General features: G+C 34.1%; 1 protein-coding gene across 1 annotated transcript in view; it reads left to right on the top strand.

Moving 5' to 3' along the window:
* Nucleotides 1-12,750: 12,750 nt before the first annotated feature.
* LOC148941951 (ubiquitin carboxyl-terminal hydrolase 43-like) overlaps nt 12,751-26,069 on the top strand; it is an 84,679-nt gene continuing 71,360 nt past the window's right edge. Inside the window, exons 1-2 of the mRNA XM_089102988.1 lie at nt 12,751-12,823; nt 18,839-19,568. Of these exons, the coding sequence (XP_088959114.1) occupies nt 18,840-19,568 (729 nt within the window). The 5' untranslated portion in view covers nt 12,751-12,823; nt 18,839. The remainder of the gene's footprint in view (nt 12,824-18,838; nt 19,569-26,069) is intronic.

Below are 26,069 nucleotides of genomic sequence, written 5' to 3'. Positions count from 1 at the left end.
AAATTACATATAACATTATTGATTTTTAAGTTTTCACATATTTTTCCAGCTCGAAGCATTTTCACATATTTCCAGCCATTTGGGCTAGGTAGCACATTATCTAGGCCTAAATTAAGTTCTAATTTTATCTCACTTTTGATGAACTTGTAGTAAAGTCTGTATTACTGCTATAGTTTCCAAATATCAGTTGATCAAGTATGATTTCGTTTCTGATGGTATGAAATGATAGTATCAGAATATATTTTAGGTGGCTGCAAAATTTTTACTTTATAAAAATGTGTCAAAATATGATTGAAAGAAAAATGGATCCGAAAGGATGCTACGAAAAATTTGATTTCCTAAAAAAAATATCTAAGGCTGTATCTAAAATAAATATTCACATTAGAATACATATAAAGCATAAAATTTTACATATATAGTAGAAAGAAACACTCAATTTTATAAAGTTTAATTCTTTTCATTACTTTTCTCTCTATTAATTACTCCAAAAATAATATTTCGCTTAAATCGAAACGTTTTGTTTCTTTTTGGATTCTTCTTTACGAACTTAATAATTAACGGACCATTTCAAAATAAAAATTATTTATACATTGACATGAAGTCAAACCTTTACATATACATTAAATCACTATTTAAAATTTAAAGTAAATTAAAACAGAGCATATATATACAAGCAATGTGTAATAACTTACACAAGTATTGTTTTTATTCGCAAAACTAGATATGTTATTATACTACTAGTTAAAACTTAAAGCATTTTTAAAAATAAAACACGGTATAGACTAGTATTGGAATTAATTCCAATTATTGTTTTGTTAATTGCTTATGAAGTACTAACCTAGAATACTTCTTGAATGATATAAAAATAAAAACACAAATACTCAACATTTAATTCACTATATTTACATGGATAGTTTAGGTTATATATATATATATATATATATATATATATATATATATATATATATATATATATATATATATATATATATATATATATATATATATATATATATATATATATATATATATATATATATATATATATATATATATATATATATATATATATATATATATATATATATATATATATATATATATATATATATATATATATATATATATATATATATATATATATATATATATATATATATATATATATATATATATATATATATATATATATATATATATATATATATATATATATATATATATATATATATATATATATATATATATATATATATATATAATATATATATACATATATATATATATATATATATATATATATATATATATATATATATATATATATATATATATATATATATATATATATATATATATATATATATATATATATATATATATATATATATATATATATATATATATATATATATATATATATATATATATATATATATATATATATATATATATATATATATATATATATATATATATATATATATATATATATATATATATATATATATATATATATATATATATATATATATATGTATATATATTAACAGAAGTTATGTTGATACATAACTTAATTGTTAAAAACAAATAATAATTATGTGCTCTAATAATTTATTTAATCACTGCAATATTTATTCTTTGTACAACTTTTAAATAAGTCCGTCAAGACTTTTATATGATAAGTCGTAACTGCAATTAAAATATTTACAAAAAACTCCACTCTAACAAATAGATTTATACACTATAACTAATAAGTATGATTAGCCTCTATTTAAGGGCTTGGGAATAGTTCATATAACATGACTTTGCTCAAACTTTTCAGACTTTTGAGCTTCCTAATTCTTTTCGAATCTTTGGTACTTGAGACAGTTTTATAACGTTTTGTCTGTAATCTCTTTTTTTTCAGCTTTAATGTCCTTTTGGTATAAGGCTTCATTTACAGCTTGGATCTGATAAGTAAAAGTTTTTTTTTTTTTGCTGTTCACCTTATACCTCTTATGCCATTATCAAATGGTTCTTGCCTGTACTCTGAAGGTTTTCTTACCAGGACTGCCTTCTGATAGCTCCTTATAACGTTTCCAGGTCCTCTTGTCATGGGCTACAGCTAAAAGGAATATTATGAACCTGCACACACAATAATTAATTATTTATAGTATTACCAATCTTTTTGATTTATTGCCACAATTTTCTCTTTGGCTACTCTTTTATCAGAAAAGTAAGCCTTCTGCAGAAAAAAAATACCTGGGCTTAATGGCAAACAGTAATTTTAACACACAGTAATCATGGCACACAGCTCTGTAGCATTAATGCTACTCATTTTGTACTTATTTGATACATTTTTCGTCCTTGTTTTGTTCGGCAAGCTCAATAAGTGTGTAAAACAGAGCTTAGCGGACACCACTCGGTTTCTTCTCCTTTAATTTTGTCTGGCTATATTTTAAACTTGAACCCTTCTCTTTTTTTTATTTTTTATTTCAAAGAAGTCTAAGGGTTTCTTTTCCAAGTTTTTTTCCGTTTTTTTTTCCATTTAAATAGGTCTTTCCTAAGCCTATATTTATATTTTTCACGTATTTTTCAAAACCCTTAACACGTTGCGGTAACCTTAACAACATGCTGCTGATTGCCCTTCTATGGTCAAATTCATTATCTCCTTATTTTTGAAAGGTGGGCGGTATGTGTAATTTTTGCAACCTGTATTTTTTTTTTACATTATTCCATTTTTTCGTCCAAAAGTGTTAGAAAAGTACTGTATTTTTTCCCAGTTGATTTTTATAACATTTTTAATTAAGATTTAACTCGCGTTTACTAGTTCTCATTTCTTAATAAAAATGTACGTTTTTAAGATATGCTGGTTGCCAATTTTTTCCCAGCTTCATTTACTCTTTTATTTGCCAATGAAAGAGAGACAATACTTCCCTTGCAAGGCTAAATAACTTTGAATTCGGTGCTCATTATCTGTGGTTTATTGATAAGCTTGAATCTGGGAGAATTACAAGAATGAATTTTTGTTCCTTACTGCGAGTTTTTTTTGTTGTGTAATGTTATATTTTATTTTCAAAGAAAAAGTGGAAGTTTCTGTTAGGGTTCAACGGCTTGGGATTTGGATGTTTGGGTTGGCACAGGTGAATACCAATTGTTTAAACTACGATTATCCTTTGCTAGTTCGTTTTCTCAGATGCAATACATCGCTAGAGCTAAAATTATTACTTTGAACTACTGTGGTTTGCTTGTGACGATGAGTTTTAATTTTTGGCTTATTTTTAATGGATTTTGTCCTTGGCTTTTACCTCCTGGTAAGTTTTTTTAGGTTATAATTTATTTTTATATCGCTTTTTATTTCCTTTACCTAGCACTCTTTTTGCTTTCTAAGCTTATTCTAAGTTTTACTTAAACCTTTATAGCGCTTCTTTAAAAATTTTTTTTCTTTTTACCATTTGTAACTAATAAAAAAAAATTATATTAGACTATAACTAATTATAATAAAATTACAGCTAGCTTTTACATGTAGTCGACTTAATGTAAACTCTTGCTGCCCTTCCCATTATAATTATTTTTAATTTTTTTCAAAAACAATTGTTTTTTTAATTATCCCCCCAAAATATATTTTTTCAATTTACATATCAAAAGAATTGCCTTTTAATGCTGATTCTAAGTATGTATAATTTAATTAGTTTCACAACACCTATATAAAAGTTACGTGGCCTTATTAATTTATGAAACGAGGCCTAATTCGTTTTGACAAGTCTTGTCATTACACCGTTCTGAAGTTTTATCTCGTATCCGAAACAAAATTTTTGCAGAAAGCTATGATGTCGCTTCAGATCAGAGCTAATTTTTGGTCTCTGTGACGGTAATAATTTTTACTGGCGATATATATTTGAAGGAAAACTTGATGTTATTTACATACCGATTAAAAAAAGAAAATAAAGATATTTCTTTAGAGGCTTTTTACTCGTTTTGTTTTTTTATTATTTTTTTCCCGTTACAATCGTTTTATTCAAATATTAATCTGCTGGGGGCTACGCTTGTTCTGCCTTTCTCCGTTTCTTGGTCCGAGTTTTGGACCCCAAATTTTTGCTTTTCTTCTTTATAATATTTGCAAGTTTTTCCGTGGTCTCTATAGTGTGGTTTTCAAGGCTCTAAATCCGAGCGCTGTTTTGTTGCCTCGTCAAATATCTTTAATCTTGGTTTCTCTTGATGTTTGCCCTTTTTCATAAGTGTTTTAGCTACTTGTGCTGCTGACAAAAGAAGTTGTTGCTGCCCCTCTGGTTTCTTTACTTTTCTCCATAATTTCTCTCTTAAAGAGGATTTTCTTAACAATGGCCAAGGTTTAGTGATATCGGTTGCTGTAGAAGAATTATCAGTGTCACATTCTATTAGCTCGCGTCTGGTAGATGGAGTTTGTTCCAAAAGCCATTTTTGCGTTCAAACTGTAGGTGTGTCTAATGTATGAAAATCAGATAATTCATTGGTTCCTTCTAATTTTTCTTCCTCTGTGAATTTTACCCTTGATTTATCACATTTTAAACCCTTATGCTGTGTTTGATTTTCTTCATTGCTAGTATCCGACGAGCATCGAATATTTCCCTTTTTCTCTTGTTTGTTGTGGATAGTTTGTAGCCAAGACTGGGCTAAATACTCCTTCCACGCCTCCCAACTTTTGTGGTCATTAAAAAGGTTATAAAATTCATATGGTCTTCTGATATATACTGGTGAAATCGTAACCTCTACTTCTTCTTACGAAAGTATATGCTCTGTTTTCCGCGGTTTTGAAAAATATCCGTTTTTCATTTTATTATGGTGTAATACTTCTTCCTTTTCCGTATACTGATGCTTTACAACATTAGTTAAGTTATTTTGTAAAATCTTTACAATTCTGTAGGCCCCATCCCATTTCGGTTTTAACTTTTTTTTTCCTTCCAGGTTAGTTTTATACACATAAACCAAGTCTCCTAAACAGTAATCTGTTTTATTTTTGCTTGTTCGGTCATATTTTTCTTTTTGTTCTGTTTTAGTATCTTCCAGATTGTCTTTAACTTGTTTCATAGCTTTTTTCATTCGCATCACCATTTCTTGCTTATATTTGTCTAAGTTGTAATATATTCTATCATTTTGATTTCATCTAAACAAATTCTGGGATCTCTTATATGTTGCAAAAAAAAATGGCGTTTCTTTTAAGGAACGTGAAAAAGCCGTATTTATTGCAAAGACTACAAATGGTAAATGTTCATCCCAATTTTCATTTTCCTCTCTTGCATGTATTCCCAGAATGTAAGCTAATTCCCTATGCTTACGTTCAACCTTTGCTTAGCTGCGGCCAAATAAGACGATGTAAACCATCGTTTAACATCCAGATATTCTGTAATTTCGTCTAATACTTAGGCTCTAAAACATGGCCCATTGTCGCTAAGTAAAACTCTAGGAAAAACTCCGTGTTCCAGAAATAGGCGATTGACCAAAAATTTCGCAATGGTTTTTGTCTTTTGTTGGAAAAGCGTATAGATATGAATTAAGATGGTCGACTATGATTAGTACGCACCTGTTTCCGTTCCTGGAAACTGGTAAACTTTCTCTTGTTCCCCAAACGTCTATTCAAGTTAATTCCCTTACCCCTGAAGGGGTTGGGTATTGACATAATTCAGCCCTAGGGGTCCTTGGTGGCGACTTTTGTTTGGCGCACTCTTGGCAGCTTTGTATAAAAGCTTTTACTTTTGAGTACATTTTTGGAAAATAAAAATTTCCTTTCAGCCTCCCCATAGTTTTTGCTTCTCCCATGTGACAGCCAATCGTTGCATGTGCCATCTGTAAAACTTCTCCTTCCAGAGATTTTGGAATTACTGGAATAATTTTTAAGTCATTTTTTCTATATTCTTGCGATGGTCTATGATATCTTACTAGAAGATTTTTACTTTCGTCCAGAACAAAATTATCTAAGTCCTTTAAAAAATGTTTAAAGTGCTCTGGCAGTTCCGTTCCTTTTGATAAAAAGTATTTTATCATTTAAAAAAAATCCTCTTTATCTTGATGCTTTAAAAAATGTTTACTAGACAGTATTCCCACCTTTCCCAGTTTGTTCAGAGTGTCTATCATCAAATGTACTTCCGTATCTACATTTCATAACGATTAGTTTGATAAACGTATTGTGTAATCCCTTATATACATTGGAGCAAGTGATTATGTATGTAGACGCAATATCAACCGTTTCAGCTGGATTGAAGTATTTTGCATCGTATGTAGCCAAATTTATAATTTTTTGTCTACGCGTAAAATAAATTTTTTTCCAAGCAAAAATTGTCGAAAATATTCTGTAAAAACTACAACTGCCAAACATCCCCTCTCAACTGTTGAATATTTTTTTCTGCCTCCGACAGTGACCTACTTCCGTATTGGACTATTGATTCTACTCCTTCAGAATTTATGTTCAATAATATGGCTCCTATACCGCACCCCGAAGCATCTGTTTGCAAACAGAAGTCTTGTGACAAATCTGGTAACTTAAGTATTGTTGCCAGTAATAATTGCCTTTTTATTTCATTTAGCGCTTGTTTTGCGTCCGCTGGACATTCGAATTTACCTGATTTTTTCAAAAGGTTTGTCAAAAGTTGTGCTATTGTGGCATATTTTTTAATATATCGTCTGAAATAGCTTAACAAACCACAAACTGATCTGCAGCTTTTTTGATCTTTAGGAGGCTACAAATTCTCTATGACTGTAAATTTTTCAGGATTTGGTGAAATAGTATCTTGATTTATCGGGTGTTCAAGAAAAACTGATTTTGGTACTAGTACTATTTACTTTTCTGGTTTTAATTTTAAGCCTGCTTTTTAAAACTTTTCCAGTATTTTTCTAAGTCCGACCAAGTGGTCTTCCAAGTTTTCATTAAACAAAATTATATCATCTAAATAAACCAAGGTATCTTTTTATCTTCCTGGTTCGTTATCTTTTAACACCAAACTCATTAGTCGACTAAAACAACTTGGACTAAATGATAAGCCAAAAGACAAACGTTCAAATGTGAACGTTCTTCCATCGTCTAAGATTACTGTAGCTTTATGCTTTGTCTCTGCATCTAAAGCGATTTGCCAATATCCTGCTATTAAGTCAAAAGTAGTGTAATATTTTGAACCTCCTAGCAAATCTAAAATCGTATCAATTCTTGGTAATTTCATCACGTCCTTAACCGTGACGGCATTTAGTGCTCTTAAGTCTATACATAATCTCCAGGTGTTTTCTTTTTTTCTGACTATTACTAGTGGAAAACACCAATCGCTAATACTTTCTTTAATTATTCCCTGATCTTCCATTTCTTTCATTTGGCTTTCTAGCCATGGTTTTAAATGATAAGGTGTTTTATACGGTGATTTTTTGATTGGAGGACCCTCTGTTGATATCTTGTGCGTGATTAAGTGAGTTAATCCGTAATCTGCTTTGTGTCTTGTAAACGTCCATATAAAATCCAAAAAAATATTTTCCATTAGGGTTTTTACATTTCTTGGAAATATTTTAAATCAAATTGCTGCAAAAATTCCCTTACTCTGGTTCATTAAGCGTCTTTTGTGGTTAACTTCGATACATTTACTTTTTCATTGGTTGTCAAGCGTATGTTTAATTATGGAATTTCTAGAGATTTTATTGCCAATTTCAAAATATTCTCCACTAATCCAATTTCTACCTTGTTGCGCTGGACTTCATTACTAATTAGATTTGATAGTTTAAAGTATGTTATACCATTTTCAATTTTTATAACTTGATTTTCCACGAAATTCATTGGGTATTCTTTTATGGTGTATCCTCCTATCATGGCATCCATTGTTTTAACCTTTCCTTCTTTTGCATTTAATGTCGCTAGAACTTGAGCTGTAGTTCCCCCTTCTATGGTGATTTTTCCGCTTATTTTTAGGTTATAATTCGAATTTTCACTTTCGTTATCTGTTGTTACGCAAATTTGCCTATTATTTTCATTTGTCTAGTTTATGGTTATTGTATCAGATATGGGTTCCCATACGATCCCATATTTTCTGATGGCATCTACTTCTAAAATACAAGGAAATGGTAGCTGCTTGCATATTATTACTGTTACTGTTATTTATTTATCTCCTGAGCTAAATTTTAATGGACATTCTCCCTAAATTCTCATCCTTTGCCCTGTCACTGATGTCAGGGTATTCTGGGATCTGCTTCCGCGATTTTTTACACTAGGAAGAAACCTCTTAAAAACTTCCTTTCGAATTAGTGATTTATATGTTCTTGTATCAAGTAAACATGGTAAATATTGAAAACACTCAATTTTAAAACAACGCAAAATCGGTAGAGTATTATAATTTGCATTTGTATCGCAACATTCTAAACTATATAGGGGTCTTTGTAAGGAAACAGCTCTATCGACCCTTACAGGCTGGTATCTCCGTTTAAATGCCCGCTGTTTGGCCAAAAGTTTCTGGGATTATCCCAGTTTTCTTCAGCGTTGCTACTTTGACCCTGTGTATTGTTAACCGTTTGCCTCCTAGGTCTAAATTCAGGAATATTATTAGATGTTTGCCAAGTATTATTTGTTCCCTGCCTTCCTAAATTTCTGCGTTCTGAACTGGTGCCTTGTCTTGTACGTCTGGCCTTCTTTGCGTATTCTATGCCAGCAATCTGCTGCATAGTGGTTTGGTTTGCTACAATAATAGCAATAAAATTTTCTCTTAAATTGTTTGTATGTTTCCTGTTTTTTTCTAAATGTTTTTGCTCTTTCATTGTTGGTTCCCCAACTATCTGTCTTTGGTGGGGGAGGGTGCCCATATTTTCTATAGTTATTAGCTGCTAATCTCTCAAGGTCGTGGAATCTGTCGGCTATTTCCCTAGACGGCGACCCTAAGCCTCCGTCGCGCCTTTTTGGTTCACGATTTGGCTCCTCAAAGTTTACCCGTTTCTGTCCCCTTTCATATTTTTTACTTTCTTGTGCTCCTGTGTTATTTATTGACATCTGATCAAACTTTTTAATAGCTTCGTCAATTTTAACATCTGTTTCGACTAGTATTATAGCCTGCTCTAAATTTTCCGGTTTCCGCGATAATATTGGTCTTAATAACTTTTTTGGTAACCCTTGGGTAAAAGTATGTAGTTGTACTTTCTGTACTGTCTCGTCATTTCTGTCTTTCTCTAATTGTAAGCATACGGATCTACAAATTTTGTCTGCATATTCCCTGATACTAGTTGAGGTATTGAATGTCACTACCTCTGTTCTTAGGTTCTCGGAGATGCTTGTCTCTATGAATCTTGTTTTAAAAGATTCAATTAGAGTACTGATGTCCTTGGGCACTTTTTCCTTAATTGCCTCAAAATGTTTAAGGGCGCTTCCCTTTAATCTGGCTGCAACGCATTACTCTTTGACCTTATCGTCAAACGATTCAGATAGTTAGTCAAAAAATTTTAATTTTTTGATAAGCTCATCTACGTCTGAATTTCCCGCGTATTCTGGTATAATTTTTGCAATTTCAAGTACTGTTGATAGGGAAGTCATTTTTTCCTCTGGTAAAACCATTTTATTTCAGTCTACTATTTTTATCTAGCCCACTCGACCCAGTTTTGTCAGCGACCACCAGTTGTTGTGATGTGTATTTTATGGTATTTGGGTGTTTTAGTCGTAGATGACTTTATTCTCCCTTTATAGGGAGATGAACTCTGGCCCCAATTTAATTAAGCTTTGGCAATGTGCCTTAGGCTATGACCCAACTAATGAGGCGTCCCAACTGGGTATGTTCGATGGCATTACATCAGATTGTAGAAAGGTTGTATAAAACACAATACTTTTAATAAATTGACATGTAATAATTCCAGATATAGATATTATATTGGGGTTTGCTGTCTCAAGTAGACCACAAGTTTCAGAAACTACAATAATATGAAATAAGATACAGGCACTTACAATGTTTAGACTAGGTCCCAAGGCATTTCTAACAAGAACGTAAATAGGCAAAGAATTGCCCTGCAAGTCAAAAAGTCTCTCTTCAGTCTCAAAAATCTGGGTATATATATGAGAAACTAACCACGTCTTTCCGGTACATTGACGCATTTAGCCAGGAAATTGGTTATTGAGAAAGTTCTTTCCAAGCTTACACATTCCACGATTTGTATCTTTATCTTAAAAAGTGGTATTTTGAAACTTTATTTTTGCATTTTAATATATTTTTACTCAATTAATAATTAACTAAATTAGAAAGCTTTACCACAAAAGCTTATTATGTAGGTTTTTATATTATTCAGCCAAACACTGATACCAATTGCATCAACATCATTAGCAAAATCTGGAAAATTGATGCCACAGAATTTTATATTATTTTTAAATAATAGAGCTACACCCTCTCCTTTTCTCACTGATGGTCTATCCTTCCTCAGGATAGTATATCCCAGAGACTTAATTTGTTGATTTTGGGTTAAATGAGTTTCCTGGAGGCAAGCAATATTAATGGAATTATTATTCATAAAAGATATTAGTTCATTTAGCTTATTTTCTGTGAGTGATCTTACGTTCCACTGGAGCATTGATATGTGTTGTGTTGTTGATTTATTTTTCATGTGACTGTGTATCAATGTTCAGCTTTGTTAAAAGTAAAGCAAGATCTTTTTTTGCTTGAATGAGCATATCATCGGGGATGTAGATTTTTGCCAATTCTGCAATGATTTTTGTTTTCTGTAGTTGATGTATGTTCATGGCCTGAACTGCATTACTTTCTAGAATGAATAAGCATATATTTGGGGATTGCATGTTTGGTTGTTCATCCTGTTTGTCAGTTCAGGAAATAATTCATGGTAGTGTTTCTGGTTTGTTTCTTCTTGGGAGGGGGGGGGGTCCGGGCTGACCTCATCTCACCGGACAAGGATACTTGTTGACTTGGTGATTCCTTCTGATAGGGATGTGAGCTAGGGGGCCTAGAAGATGGTGTTTTATACGGGGGACGGGAGGCATTGGGGGTGATTGACTGGAGGTTGGCGATTAGGTTCATAAAGGGCTTTATTTGGTATTGTTGTGGAGCATTTGCTTCCATTGCTGCAAAGGGGTATGGGATGGCCTTCTCTGTTGCTATTTGGGGTGTTAGAGCTCTTTTCTTATCTGCAGGTCAAAGTGATTTATTTGTAGATTCATGTGGGCCTTTGCAATTGATACATGTAGGCTGAGTGTTGTTGCAAGTTGTCAACTCTTTAGGATGGTATGCTTTACAATTACTACACTCTAGTAGAATTTCATTGCATTTGTTTGTTGTGTGTCCCAGTTTGAGACACTTTTGACACTGGATAGGCTAAGGTTTGTATTCTTTGTGTGGTTTGATTTGCCCAAATAGGAATAACTTTTCTGTGATGCTAATTTTTTCCTCCAGTGTGAATAAGAAGGATCTACTAGTTTTTAGGCCATTAGAGTTAGGTTTGCCAAGTTGGGTAACGTCTTCAACTTGGATTGAGTTGCCAGCCCTATCTAAGATCCCTTCTTTTAACTCCTGAATGGATATCTCGGAGGGAATATTATAAACTACTATCTTTGTTGGTGATTGTTTTGGGTTCCATTTAGATGCATTAAATAGGGTATTCAGAAAGAATTTTTGGGTAATTATTGTGTCTGCTGATTTCTGATCTTGGACAGCTATTAGCAGAGATCCATCACGGTTAATATTAAGAGAGAACATTGATTTTATCAATTTGAAAATTGCAACTCTTATTGCAGTAATCTTTTTTATTTCAAAGGAAGTAGTAGGAGTAATTTTAAGGTAAATTCCTAAGTTTCTGGAGGGAGGATCTTGGGCAGGGAGAGGAGAAATGCTTTTGATTGGGGAGATTTTTTTCCTTTTTTTAGAGCTTCTAGAGAGGACCTCTTGAAACCCATTATCATCAGCTATGGTGACTTTAGCCCCTACTCTTATCATTGCCCTCTTCTCAGAATTGGAGCTATCATTTGAACATTGAGAAAGAGTGCTTTACCAGCCAGGATGGGTCTCACTTTCATTGGCATTTGTAGTAGGATTTGATGAAACTTTTTTTTTGGAGGACTTGCAATCATTACCTATTGGACAAAGCTTTAAACAAAAACAAAACTGCAACAAGAAGTGATAATAGAATGATATCAAACCGTCTGCACTATACTATTGGGAAGATAAACACTACAGTATAGCCCTGAGGATGAATTGAGCAGGATTGGTTCGGTACAACTGCTGATTAAATGCGATAATATTTCACAAGAAAATTTATTTTAAAATTTATTTATGCAAAATATGCTGTCTTTTGGCGATTTTCTTCGATTTCGAAGAAAATCGCCAAAAGACAGCATGAGACAGATAAGACGCATAGACGAAACAGCGTTGGTTTATTTTTTTTCACCAGTTTTAAGATAATTCAAATCTGAAGGACGTGACTCCAGGTTGACAGGAAATCCGACCCCAAAATTTTTTAGATTCTGGCTTCAATTAGCTGTTCCATGACTTTGAGCCAAAATTCATAAACCAACATAAAGATAGAAAAAAGAATTAAGACCAGATTCCCACTGATTTTACAATTTATTTCATTTACTATATTCCGAAAGTTAGAATGTATCCAAATCAATAGTAAAATCTGACTTCGAAGTTCTACAAAATTCGGCATTTATTCGTTTTTCTTTCTCTGTGAAAACCTGTCGAAAGAACTGGGCAAAAGAAGCAAGACATCCTATAATAAAAATACCATAGATAGCAATAGTAGCATATATCAAATTTAAATAGTTTTAGAAGAACTGGACGATTAGTTGTTTCAGTTGGGTGGAGAATGTGAAAAAAGGAAGATTGTTTTATGACTCAAGCTGTATTGTAGAAAAGTGAGAAGCTAATTGTTTTTTCTTAGCTTAGAACAGCGGATATAGATTGTATTGTCCTAGCTGTCTGAAGTAGCTTAGGGTAGAAAATTATTTTTAGACGTCTTGTTTAATAAGATAGCCTAGGCCTACCAGCACAAAAAAATGAGGTTTTACTTGAAAAAGAAATTGAAATCTTGATGCAGCTTCCTTTTCTGGACCAAGGTAGGATTCTAGACAATTCTAAAAGCTTCACTATTGTGGAAAGTGGTTGGGCCTAGGTTAGGGGAATGAAACTTTAAGGGATGAATCTACAAACTAAAGCATGTCCAGGGAAGGGTAAATTTCCAGGTGGAACTATAATTTAGCTAGGATGAAAGTTACAATGTCATTTGATGCCTTTTTTATGCTGTTTCATAATACAATAACTGCTTCTGTTGCAAATTGCATCTTGAGGGGCCCCAAAGGTAGGCCCTAGGCCTATTACATTTTTTGTAACCATACAAAGAAGTTATCAACACTAGTTAAGTTATTGAAAAGTGGTTAAAAACATATCACTAGTTAATAAATAAGTTGTTCAAGAGTAATATATTTCAAAAATACTTATTTATAACAATTCTAACTTCATTTATTAAGTAATTCAATTCAAACCATTTTCATAGGCTACTGTTTCAAGTTTTTCAAATGCCATTGACACAAATAGCACTGAATTTTGCAATTCAAAACTTTGCTGTCAACAATTCTGGGTGTATATTTGCACATTAGGGGGGGGGGGTAAAGTTCTTTTTATAATGCCAAGGGTGCTTTGGCTACAGCTGTCTGTGTGTGCATAGTGAACTTTAATTCTTTATCAACTATGCCCCTGGGATACCACCAGATGGCTAACTTAACAGTATATACAAATCTTTAAATTAGCCAACTGGCCAACCAGTATTTTAAGCCTAAGAGTCCAGCTGGACAAAAGGAAACATATTAAAAAAACTATTCTTACTCCATAATATGTAGAATAATCCTAGTTAGCACATTTTGCAGGGGGAGAGCCTTTATCATCACTTCTTTCCTTGTTTTCCCAGTTTTTCTAAGAAATTCATGAATTTCTTAGAGCCTGTAGGCTATATTGACAGAATATATACCCCACCCCCTTAATGTGTAAATATATACCTAGAATTGCATCCTCAATCTAAATATAACATCCATTTGCATCACAAATGAACTTTACTCCCATATTAGCCATGTGGTGGATGTCCCTATGACCCCCAAAGTCTCTCTCCACTTGAGACAAGATGATAGTCATTAACATTGTAGCTTGGCAACATCTCCCCTGAATATGTTTTTGGCTTAGATTTATTACTGAAAGTTTTCTAACCTTACCAAGATAGCAAAAAGTAAGTAACTTTTCTAGAATTTTACTGTGAAACAACTACAATGACAACTACAAAGTAGCCTAGCATCATTTGATTTCCCATCAAGCACTCTTTCTAAATAGGTTGCAAGAGTTTCTACACCTATAGTGACAATCCCAGCCCTATCCTCCTAATGCATGAAATAGACAGGGGCATAATTTTCTATGGGGCAGGGGGGGTCAGCTGCCCCTTCCAGACCTTGGTTTGCACCCCCCGTCCCCCCGACCCCAGTTTGCCCCCAGGTGAAATTTATTTTCTTCAAAAATCTTGTTAAAACTAAGATGAGTCTACATAATTTAAGCATCAGCAGAGTCAGATGAGTTTTGTTTAGCATATATTTACCTTTATAGTACTATAAAGCATCTTTATAGTACTATATAGTGCTTTCATGGTACCAAATGGCTCATTTTTCAGTTTTTACTGTCATTTTCACTTGATTTGGGAAAATTGACTAACCCTAACTAATATGTTGTCCAAAATATGAATAGCAAGCTAAAATTCTAATTCTTAAGCAAATAAATCCAAATAAAACAAACGCCCTTTTTATTAAGCAATAAAAAGAAACATTATAAATTAAAAACAAGCAAGTTAATTTAAAAACCCTCCCCCCCCCCCAAAAAAAAGTTTATCAAACCTTGCAAACCATAGTCTCTGACCAAACACCCAGAGTCAAGATAGACCCACAGGTGGTCCTGAAGAAACTCAAAGAGCTAGGGATAAGCAAATTGCCAGGTCCAAATGGACTTCATCCCAGAGTGTTAAAAGAAACCACAGATCTAATTGCAGAGCCCCTACTGATGACTTTTCAAAAATCCTTACAGTCGAATGAACTCCCTAGTATCTGGAAAAAGGCAATGGTGATACCATTGCACAAAAAGGGAAACCGCCAAGATCCTGTAAATTACCACCTGATCAGTCTAACCTGCATAACCTGCAAAATACTGGAATCTATCATATCTGATCACATCCTTGAGCACATGAGCAAAAGAAAGATAATCACTAGCAAGCAATTTGGGTTCTTGAAGAGATGGTCTGCAGAGTCACAGCTTCTTATGGTGGTTGAAAACTAGAAAATGCATGCAGATAAAGGTGATCAAGTCATTGTCATCATAGACCTTAAAAAGGCCTTTGACAAAGTACCTCATTGTCGCTGCTTATATAAACTCTGCAACCTAGGTCTGGGAGCCATAGTTGATTGGATCGAACAGTTTCTTATTGGAAGGTCTCAAACAGTATCAGTAGATGGAGTTTTGAGCACACTTGAAGTAGAGGTAATCAGCAGTGTTCCCCAGGGCTTGGTCCTTGGCCCTCTCTTATTTAACCTGTATCTCAATGATCTAGTAGAAGGAATCAACTCTGAGATTATACTGTATGCAGATGACACCAAGCTGTATAAAGTAATCAAAACTGTTGCCAATGCACAGTCTCTGCAAGAGGACCTCGACCAGCTTAATAGTATAGTGTTCAAGCTGCTGGTAGTAATCAATAATAACAAAAGTCATAATCTAATGAGAAAAAAACCTACTAGCCTATCCACTATGGATATAGATTAGTAAACTTACAAATCCCATCTTTCCAGGAGAAGCGTAACTTGGAAGTAGTCATTGACAGCAACCTCAACTTCCAGGCCCCTTACAACAGCATTATTGGGAAAGCAAATTGTGTTGCAGGAGTTTTTAGGTGCAACTTCACTTTTGAAAATGATAAGATCCTTTGCCTTCTCTACAAAGATTTGGTACAGCCAATCCTTGAATATGGTCATTGCACTACACGTCCCTTTTACAACAAAGAAATCAAAGCTCTTGAAGAAGTTCAAAGACAAATAACAAAGTTCTGTCTCACTTTGAGAAATTTATCCTACAAAGATAGGCTCCACAAGCTCAAACTTCCTTCACTAGCTTATTGACTGCACTGAGGAGACCTCATTGAGGTATACAGGCTTAGCTACGCCTCCTACGAAAACATCCAGGCTACCAATGTTCTCAGCTTCAGCCACACGAACCTTCGTGGTCACAGCCTCAAGCTTCAAGAGAAGAGGTTCCAAAAAGACATTGGCCATTGGGTGTTCAAGAACCAAGTAAAACAACACTGGAACAAGCTCCCCTTTGAAGTCATCAATGCCAACTCATTAAATTTGTTCAAGCTGGAACTGGACAAATACTACAGTGAAAGTGCCTACAATTTTTTTCAATTAGATTTTTGTAGAGGCCCTGTGGCCTATTTGTTTTGCATTATATTATTATTATTATTATTAAATAAAAGTAAAGAGCTAAATTAAACCAAAGGCAAGAAGAAATTAATTCTAGTGATAGCTCAAACTCAAAATGCACAGAAATCACTATTGATGAATACCAAAATGAACTGAAATTACAATCCTTGATCATGTCTAACAAAAAGAAATTACCACAAACAGGAGTAGATCTAATGCCCCAAAAGCAATCTCATGGTTAGCACAGCATTTACATTTTACTGAAAACAAAACATATTTTTAAATTTACCTTTAAGCATTTGCTCTTTCATACTGGATGAAAAACAAGAAGTAAAGAAGAAGTTTTTGTCTGAAGGACTCTTCCATGGCCAAGTCCAAGCTTGGAAAACAATTAATATGAATGGGGAGTGGTTCCTGAATTGGTGGCTGGAAAACAAGCTTATGAGAAATTATTGCTTTGTAGAATGGAAAAAATTAGTAATGCATGTAAAATTAGGAGTCCCAATCCATAGAATCCACAAGAATGGATGAGTATGATTAGACAATGATTGAAGAGGTACATACATGTTGTTAAATGTTGACTGTGTTAAGAAGTAGCCAAAGTCTTAAATAGATTAAAGAAATCGTTTCTGAGCTACAGCAATTTGTCTTCTTACTTATTGAATGACTGTTGCTAAACTCTTTCAGTCTGGGTGTAGGTAAAATTCAGCTATTCAGCTGAAATGTTTGATAAAATAATAGTATTCCACTTTATTGTGTTAACCTAACTTGTACTTGAGACAAGGTACAGGCTGTTAATTTTACTAAAGATTTTTGTGCCATATTGTGCCACTTTTTTTGATGTTTTGTTTTAACATAGATGATTTGAATCCATGACTAATCCCAGTTCCACCCATGTTTAGTGGAAAGGTGGTTCAAATAGAAGGAGTGGTTTGTCAGGTATTAAACCTTGTAAAATGGCTGACCTGTCTTAGTCTTCTGCTCTTGACGATAGTAGATAATGGGAATTATCATAATCCTCAGTACCAGTGCCATATGGAATCTAATGATGGTTTAAGCAACCACTCATAAGCAGCCTCAACAAAAAAGGTTTGGAAGTTTTTATTGACAAAAAGCTAAGTTTAATTTACACACATACTCTATAGAAGCCAGGGTCAGCCAAACCCTTGGCATAATCTGAACAATATTCTGCAGTAGATTGTCAGCCATATTTACCAAGCTTCTTAAAGGCCTAATTTGACCAAATTTAGAATTTGCAATATGCATTGGTACTCCAGTTAATGATTGTGATCAGTATGTCCTGGTATCTGCAACAACAATTAACAATATGCATGAAGGATTTCTAATATCTGCCATGTTCTATGTTCCAGCTCCATAAACTCAACATACCACCTATTGCATACCAATTCAAGAAAAGAAGTTGTATCAATAATGCGTAAATTAGTCTGTGACTAGGATAGTGTTCTTAACATATTCCAGGTAAACAGCAACTTAAGAACAGGAGGGTACCCAGAAGCTCTACTTGAAGTGTGCTAATGTCTGGCTGCAAAATAGTCTCCCCCCACTAAGTATTTAGTCTCTTGAAGTCACTTGCCTGGAATGATGTCAAGTATCCTAATATTGAAGCCTTCAACCCAGCAGTTGACAAAGATCAGTGCAGCAGAGTTATATACAATCTTAAGATCAGATTGTCCTGCTGAATTGATTAGTGTAGCCTATCTGTCTCTTTTGTGTCAATTAATTGTTATGTCCTGAAAAGAAGATAAGATCTTTTGGAAACCAGGCATAAATGGGCACATAAAAAAGCCAAAGGTTTCTGGAAAAAAATGGATGGTGTATTTGGAGAAGTTCTTACAAAATATTCTTAGTCTATGGGAGGGGAACGTCCCTGTAGGTAGAGGCATTACTAGCAAGAATGGCTGGGAGAGACAAGGGATTTGCCCAAATTGTTTATCCCTTTTATTGACTGGTTTGATCTGCTCCAATGAGCAGTCTTTATCATTACTTACTGGCATCTACAGGGATCATTCTTATTGCTGGCAAGACTCATTTAAGATTTTTTTTTAACATTAATGCTAGGCAACTGCCCCAATTAATCCTGAATATGCCACTGTGTTGAAAAAATAGTATTTGTTGAAACCTTTTGGGTGATTTTGGTTACAAAATTTTGATGTTACTTCTTTAGTAGTTTTTTTCTTTAATAGCATCACTGCTTTGTTTATATAAAGTTCCAACATGTAAGTTAATTATTTTTGCAGTCATACTTAATTATTTTCTGTTCAAAATGGGTCTGAAGAATGAAGAAAATGTTCATTGTTTGGTGTCAACAGTATGTTTTATTGCATTTATTACAAAACATTTTTAGTGATTATTTTTTGTTTTCTTTTCAGAATTTCTTTTCAGAAGTCTTATTTGTTTTCTTTTCAGAATGGGAGATGCAAATGATGAAAGTATTTTGAACTCTGGATGGAGTCTTGGGGCTTTTACTTTACCCAGACACCCATTATTTGCTTCACGGATTAAGAAACACCAAGATCGCAAAGAGCAGAAAAGAATAGCTAAAGAAGTTGGAAAAATCGAAGATGCCTTTTCTAATGGATCTAAAGCCTTTAGACGAAAAAAATCATTCAGAGACTTCATTATTCCCAAATCCCAGGGCCAAACCTACCAAGAATATCTTCAAGATGCAGTTGATAAGTCCTTTGCCAACTATGATGACCAGCCTGATTTTGAGACCATTGAAACTGTCTTACCAGAGAGAATCCCAGCAGTCATTGGGTTGAAAAATCATGGAAATACATGTTTCATCAATTCTATTGTGCAGTGTTTAAGTCACACAGATTTAATGGCAAAATATCTTGTGATGGATAATTATAAGAATGACCTTTGTCACAGAAAGAAATCACTGTTACCTACCAAACTTGATTTTGGTACCAAAGGGGAGTTGACTGAATGTCTAGCAAGTTTAGTGAAAAGTTTGTGGATAGCAAAGCAAGATTCTCAGTTGTCATTGGAGTTTAAACAGACTGTTGAAAAGCATGGTAATCATTTTCGGGGTGGGGCACAACATGATGCCCAGGAATTTTTGATGTGGCTTTTAGACAAAGTCCATGAAGATCTCAACTCTGCCACAAAGACAAAATATAAGAAAATCAAAGTAAGGCCTTTAAACTGATATTATCTAAGATTTTATGTAATTTACAGCTAGTTTGGTGGTGTTATGCTGAAAAGGTTAAACACATATGTAACACCAATGTTTAGGGGGAGGGACTTTTGGGTTAGTGGGGTTTTGAGGTGGAGCACAACATGATGCACTACAATTTTAAATCTGCTATAAAAACACATGTCAACTTTGTTTCAGCATAAAAATAAAAATTAAAGTAAGGATTTTTAAAATTCCCATGTGTAAGCTTTTATGTAATTTAATGCCAGAATTGGGCGAAAATTTATGCATTATTGAACACACTTATAGAGGTATTTTTGGGGGAGAGGGTTATGGTAATCATTTTTAAGGTGAGACACAGCATGATGCCCATGTATTTTGCCATGGCTTGTAAATGAAGCTTGTCAAACATTCAGCTAAAAAGACAGAATCACTTTGAATTAAATAAACAGTGGTATTGATACCAATAAGCTTAGCCAGAGGAGACAAAAATACTCACATGAAATCATATGCCTATGACTATGGCAATGGTGCATAGCCCATGGTGCATATACAAAATACATCAAAACAAGGAAATCACTAAAAAAAACAAATTACAAAACGCCCAAAAGCAAAATACAAAATGAACAAGACCTGATCCAGAAACAAAATACTTCATCCCATAAGTATGAATTTCAGGATCCTTGATTTAGTTCTAAAATATGAAGTTTTTTTTTGTGCATGAGTATTTATTTATATTAGTTACTCCAAGTGCATTATTATCTACTAGTGTGTGTCAAATAAAAGCTTTCTAATACTACTAGTACTAACAAGTCACAGCAGCACCAAGCTGCCTGAGGCCAATATAGCTATGCATGCTCCTCCTCCATCCCAATCTATTCAAAGCCTCCCTCTTTATACCATACAAAGAAGTTCTCGTTTCCCTTAAATCCTTACTTATGGCATCTTCCCACACCATTTGAGAATGATCCAATTTTTGTTTAGCCCTAACAAGGTCAATCTTTGACAATCTGACAAGGACAATCTATGGCAATCTGTCATCCTTCATGCCTAGAAAACGTAATTGAACTACATTTTCATATAACTTACTATTTGAGATATGGTCAGTCAGTTGGGTACCCAAAACAATCAATAGGCAATATATCTCAAAAACATCTAGCAACTTTTCGTTTTTGTTTTTTGGAGTTTTTGCGCTTCAGAACCATACTTGAGCAATGTCATCACTGTAGTGTCCAATATTCTAATCCTGGTTTGCAGACTCCTTCCTACTCTTCCAAGCTTTTTTCAACTGTGAAAATACACCCTGGGACTTGGCTATTCTACTTTTAACATCTTCACAGCACCCACAGTCTTTACTAATAACTACCTAGGTAATTGAAGCTGTTTGCTTGATCAATCATCTCGTTACCCAATATCACCTCTTCACCTTCATTTTTTTAGTCTTAACAACTCAGTCTTCTTGACAATAATTTTCAAACCTTTTCTTGCACCCTGAAATCGTAAAACCTCTGAAAGTTCATCTATTTTGCTAAAATTTTCGTCTAGAATGCTTAAATCATTAGCACAATCTAAGTCTAGGATAGTTTGCTGTGCTCCTAAGGACAAAGCACATCAAAATGATCATATAAATGGGGATGGAACACATACCTGCTTAACTCCTTAATTAATATGAAACCAGCTACCATACAAGGGTAGGACCTTTGCAAAAGTTCTTCTGTCAGCTGGATCAGATGCTTCCTTATAATCTTTAAAATTGAGAACTAAAGCTGTTTGATGGCTCATGCACTTCTCAATTATTAATCTAAGAGTAAAACTTGGTCAACATATCCTCTACCCTTCCTGAAATCACTCTGTTCTTCTCTTAAAATTGCATCTACAGAATGTCTTAAGTCTAAAAAGTATTATCATACTAAGTAATTTGCTTCCTAAAGAAACCAAGCAAATGCCTTTATAATCAACATACTCTCTCTTATCACCTTTCTTATGGAGGGGTTTAGTTAAAGTTTTACTGAAATCGCCAGTTACGTCCCCTTTTTAAAAATCATATTCATATTATCTCTGACCTCACAATCACCATATTAAAAAAGAAAAAAAAATATTATCAGAATCTGGGACCTTATTATTTTCTTATCTATTTATTATTATCACTAATTCTTCCTCATAAAATAAATCTTCCTTCACATCCAAGGTGAAGGATGTGAAGGAAGAGATTCTTTTACATCTTTCCTGTAACTTTGTCATGGTTTAGCACATTCTCAAAATGTTTTGACCATCTCTCTAACTGTTTCCTTCTCTCTAATTGTGGCCTTGTTCCTATCTTTAACTAGGACAAGTTCAGACAGACTATTCCCTCTCAATTTATTAACATACCAGTGCAATATTTTACTACTATGACATCTGGCTGTATCTTCCAGATCTTTGGCAATTTTATCTATGGAATCCACTTCATATCTCCTTAATTCATATATTAATGTGAATTAATGTCTAAATTCATCTGTGAATTTAATGTCTTAACTCACGTTCCTCTTATTTTCGTATGATCTATTGCTCAGATAATTCTTGTACAGGCCCCTCCTCTCTATTTAACATAAAGCAGTTCACTAGTATTCCAAGGTGCATCCTTACTTTCTTCCCTAAGATACCATCAACGACTTCACAAATTATTTTCATGAAATTATTCCATCTATCTTCTATATTGTCAAGTTTTGAACTCTCGAGTTTAATATTCAACTGTTCTTGGAACGTTCCTCTTAAATTCTCATCCTGGATTCTACCAACATCATAACTTCCTGGAAGGTAGTTACCCTTCCTAAATTTCAGCTTTAAATTAACCCTAGACACTACTAGATAGTGAGCTTTACTTTGAACATCAATAACAACATTCCTATATACAGTAATATCTTGTATTGATCCTGCTAGTCTTCGGCTTGCAATAACATAATCAATAAGGTTAGCTGTCTTAACATTGTGTGAATACCATATTAACTTATGGGCCATTTTATGACCAAATACTATATTGGTTATAACTAGATTATTAGACATACAAAATCACAGCAGTCTGTAATCATTATGGTACTGTTTTCTTTTTCTAGACCAAATTTACCTAGGATAGGATTATATTTAACCCTATTTCTATTGACCTGGGCAATAAAAGTATTTAATAAAGACTCATGTTTTTACCTTGTGTCTATTTACTCCTGTAAGTATAAATAAAATTTATCTGAGTCACTAGTATCTCTATCATTTGGTTCTACAGGAGCATATATTACTATGAATGATACCCTGTACATTTTGGTCATAAAATGAGCGACTGGCATTCTACTATTAATACCTTCTAAACCTTAAGAAGACTTGGCAGTTTCTTTGTTCATCATGAACTCTACTCCCTGCCAACGCACCCCATCCTTCCAGCCTGAGTAAATAAGTTCTAGATCACCGAATTTAATATTCCATACCCCTGGATATGAGTTTCTGAAACTCCTATTAAGTCCAGTTCGAAACATCTGAATTCGTCTGTCAGTATGTCGATACGATAGACGTTTTTTTTAACATTGTAACATTCCAGACTGCAATTTTTATATTCTTTAAATCATTGAAATTATTATGGCCTCAGGCAAAGCAATGGTCCCAGAAGCAGTGCAGGACGCAAAAACGGGTTTTAGGCCTCATAAACGGGGGGGGGGGAATGTATACAAGAATACCTTTTTGTCAATTAAGTACCTTAATAGGAGCATAAAAGTATAAAACAAAAGGAATTTAATGTCAGAAAAACTGGGGGGAGGCTGCTCCCTCTCATTCTCAAGTCTAGAACTGCCACTAGCAGGCCGAGGATTAACATAGCTTCTCAAATCTACTCAAAGTATTTAAGCTGGCTTAGACCCAGACAGCAAGAATTTTTAGCAAGAATTCAACAAAGAAGTTAGTAAAATAAATGCGAAAATTGTAGATCGCCTACCAGGAGAATACAAATCTTAAAAAAAGTCATGATTTAATAAAAGATCAAGAGCAAGGAGGTATTGAATTCACTCGAGAATTCATCAATCCAATTGATATTGCAGATTTACCACCCCATTACTTAGGCTAACAATAAAAAATACAATAGTTATGCTTTTGCGTAACTTAGATATTTTAGGAGGAATATGTAATGGAACCCGTCTTATTGTTACTGAATTATATAACAACATAATTACGGTGAATGTAATTGCTGGGAAAAAATTAGGAAACAAAGTTCACATTTCTTGAGTTATGCTTGACTCTATTAAAGGTCAACTTGGATGTATTGTTCAACGACATAAATTTCAAATTCGACCTTTATTTTCCATGACTGTACATAAGTCACAAGGCCAAAAACTTGAAATTGTTGGTGACGACCTCTGTACTCCTGTTTTTAATCATAGTATGTTGTACATGGCGTTTTCTCGTGTTAAAAGACAATTTCTTTAAAATTTCTGCTTAAAATGCTTAAAATTTCTGCTACCTCTTGAAAATAAACGACGGACATGTAACGCTGTATGGAAGGAAGCCCTGACAACTGCCAACAAAACATCGTATTGTTAGATTGTGCTAAAAAAAAAAATTATTGAGTAATTATTATGTACTTACATCCTTATAGATTTTTCCTTAAAATTGGCATATTAACATCTCTGGCCACAAGGACAATCTAAATAGGTGACAACTCTAAGGAGGAATTCTTATTATTCCAAGAGTGGTTGTATAGTTTTTTTTTTCTTTTTAAAACTGGCATATTGACATTTCTGGCCACAAGAACAATCTAAATAGGTGACAACTCTAAGGAGGAATTAGCCTTTTCCCAGGGTGGTTGTATCAAACCTATGGTGCCACTATGACATCAAGAAGTTCGCATTGTCTACAGTTGGAAGACAAGTGACAATGAGAATCATAGGCAGCGCGCTAGCGCTGCCTAAGTAAAGAACGATGTGGGCACAATGTGTTGTTTTAGTTTTTTTTTTTCTCCACACCCGGGCACTTCGTATCGAAGGAGTTGTCGTAGAAAGTTTGAAAAGGGCTCATTCGATTGCAAATTGGAGTGGCTAGTGCCCTTTTAATAGTCGCAAGTGATTGGAGGGCAACTAGTCCCCCCACGCCCATAATTGCCCCAAACACGTCCAATCAAAATTTTGAGATAGCCATTTTGTTCAGCATAGTTGATTTCCTGATAGAAATTATGTTTTCGAGGAGGATAACCCCCCCCCCCCCACATCCCTCAGGGCAAGGGTTTTAAGTTATGCCCTGGGGGCATATAAGGTTTTTATAGAAGACGTTGTCGTAGAAACTTCAAAACAGGCTCATTCGATTGGAAAATCAAAGGGCTATTCCCTTTTTAATAGTCGAAAGTGATTGGAGGGCAACTAGCCCCCCCCCCCCCACGCCCATCATTCCCCCAAAGACATCCAATTAAAATTTTGAGATAGCCATTTTGTTCAGCATAGTTAATTTCCAGATAGAAAATACATTTTTGAGGAGGACACTCCCCAACAACCCTCAGGGCAAGGGTTTTAAGTTATATCCTGGGGTATGTAAGGTTTTCATAGAAGGTGTTGTCATAGAAACTTTAAAAGGGGCTCATTTGGTTGGAAATTCAAAGGGCTAGTTCTCTTTTTAATAGTCAAAAGTGATTGGGGGAACTAGCCCCTGCCCCGTGCCCATTATTCTCCGAAACACATCCAATTAAAATTTTTAGATAGCCTTTTTGTTCAGCGTAGTTGATTTCCAGATACAAAATACGTTTTTGAGGAGGACACTCCCCAACAAGCCTTAGGGCAAGGGTTTTAAGTTATATCCTAGGGTTTATAAGGTTTTTATAGAAGGCGTTGTCATAGAAACTTCGAAAGGGGCTCATTTAATCGGAAATCAAAAGGGATAGTGCCCTTTTTAATAGTTGAAAGTAATTGGAGTGAAACTAGCCCCCCCCCCACGTCCATCATTCACCCAAACACATCAAATCAAAGTTTTGAGATAGCCATTTTGTTCAGCGTGGTTGATTTCCAGATAGAAAATATATTTTTGAGGAGGACACTCCCCCACAACCCTCAGTGCAAGGGTTTTAAGTTACGCCCAGGGGGCATATAATGTTTTTATAAAAGGCGTTGTCGTAGAAACTTCAAAAAAAGCTCATTTGATTGGAAATTCAACGGGCTAGTGCCCCTTTTAATAGTCGAAAGTGATTGGAGCGCAACTAGCCCCCCCCCCCCCTACGCCAATCATTCCCCCAAACACATACAATAAAAATTTCGAGATAGCCATTTTGTTGAGCGTAGTTAATTTACAGATAGAAAATATGTTTTTGAGGAGGATACTCAGGGCAAGGGGGGGCATATAAGGTTTTTTATAGAAGACGTTGTCATAGAATCTTCAGAAAAGGGTTCATTTGATTTGAAATGCAAAGGGCTAGTGCCCTTTTTAATAGTCGAAAGTGATTAGTAATATTTTTTGTTGTTGTTGTTGTCGTTTAGACCATGGCACTTCGTATCGAAG

Source organism: Artemia sp. Qi Xiang Cuo, chromosome 17 (genome assembly GCF_049724085.1).
Source record: "Artemia sp. Qi Xiang Cuo chromosome 17, ASM4972408v1, whole genome shotgun sequence".
Classification (NCBI taxonomy): domain Eukaryota; kingdom Metazoa; phylum Arthropoda; class Branchiopoda; order Anostraca; family Artemiidae; genus Artemia; species Artemia sp. Qi Xiang Cuo.
Note: the sequence above shows the minus strand (reverse complement) of the source record. Positions and strands in the feature narration are given on the sequence as shown.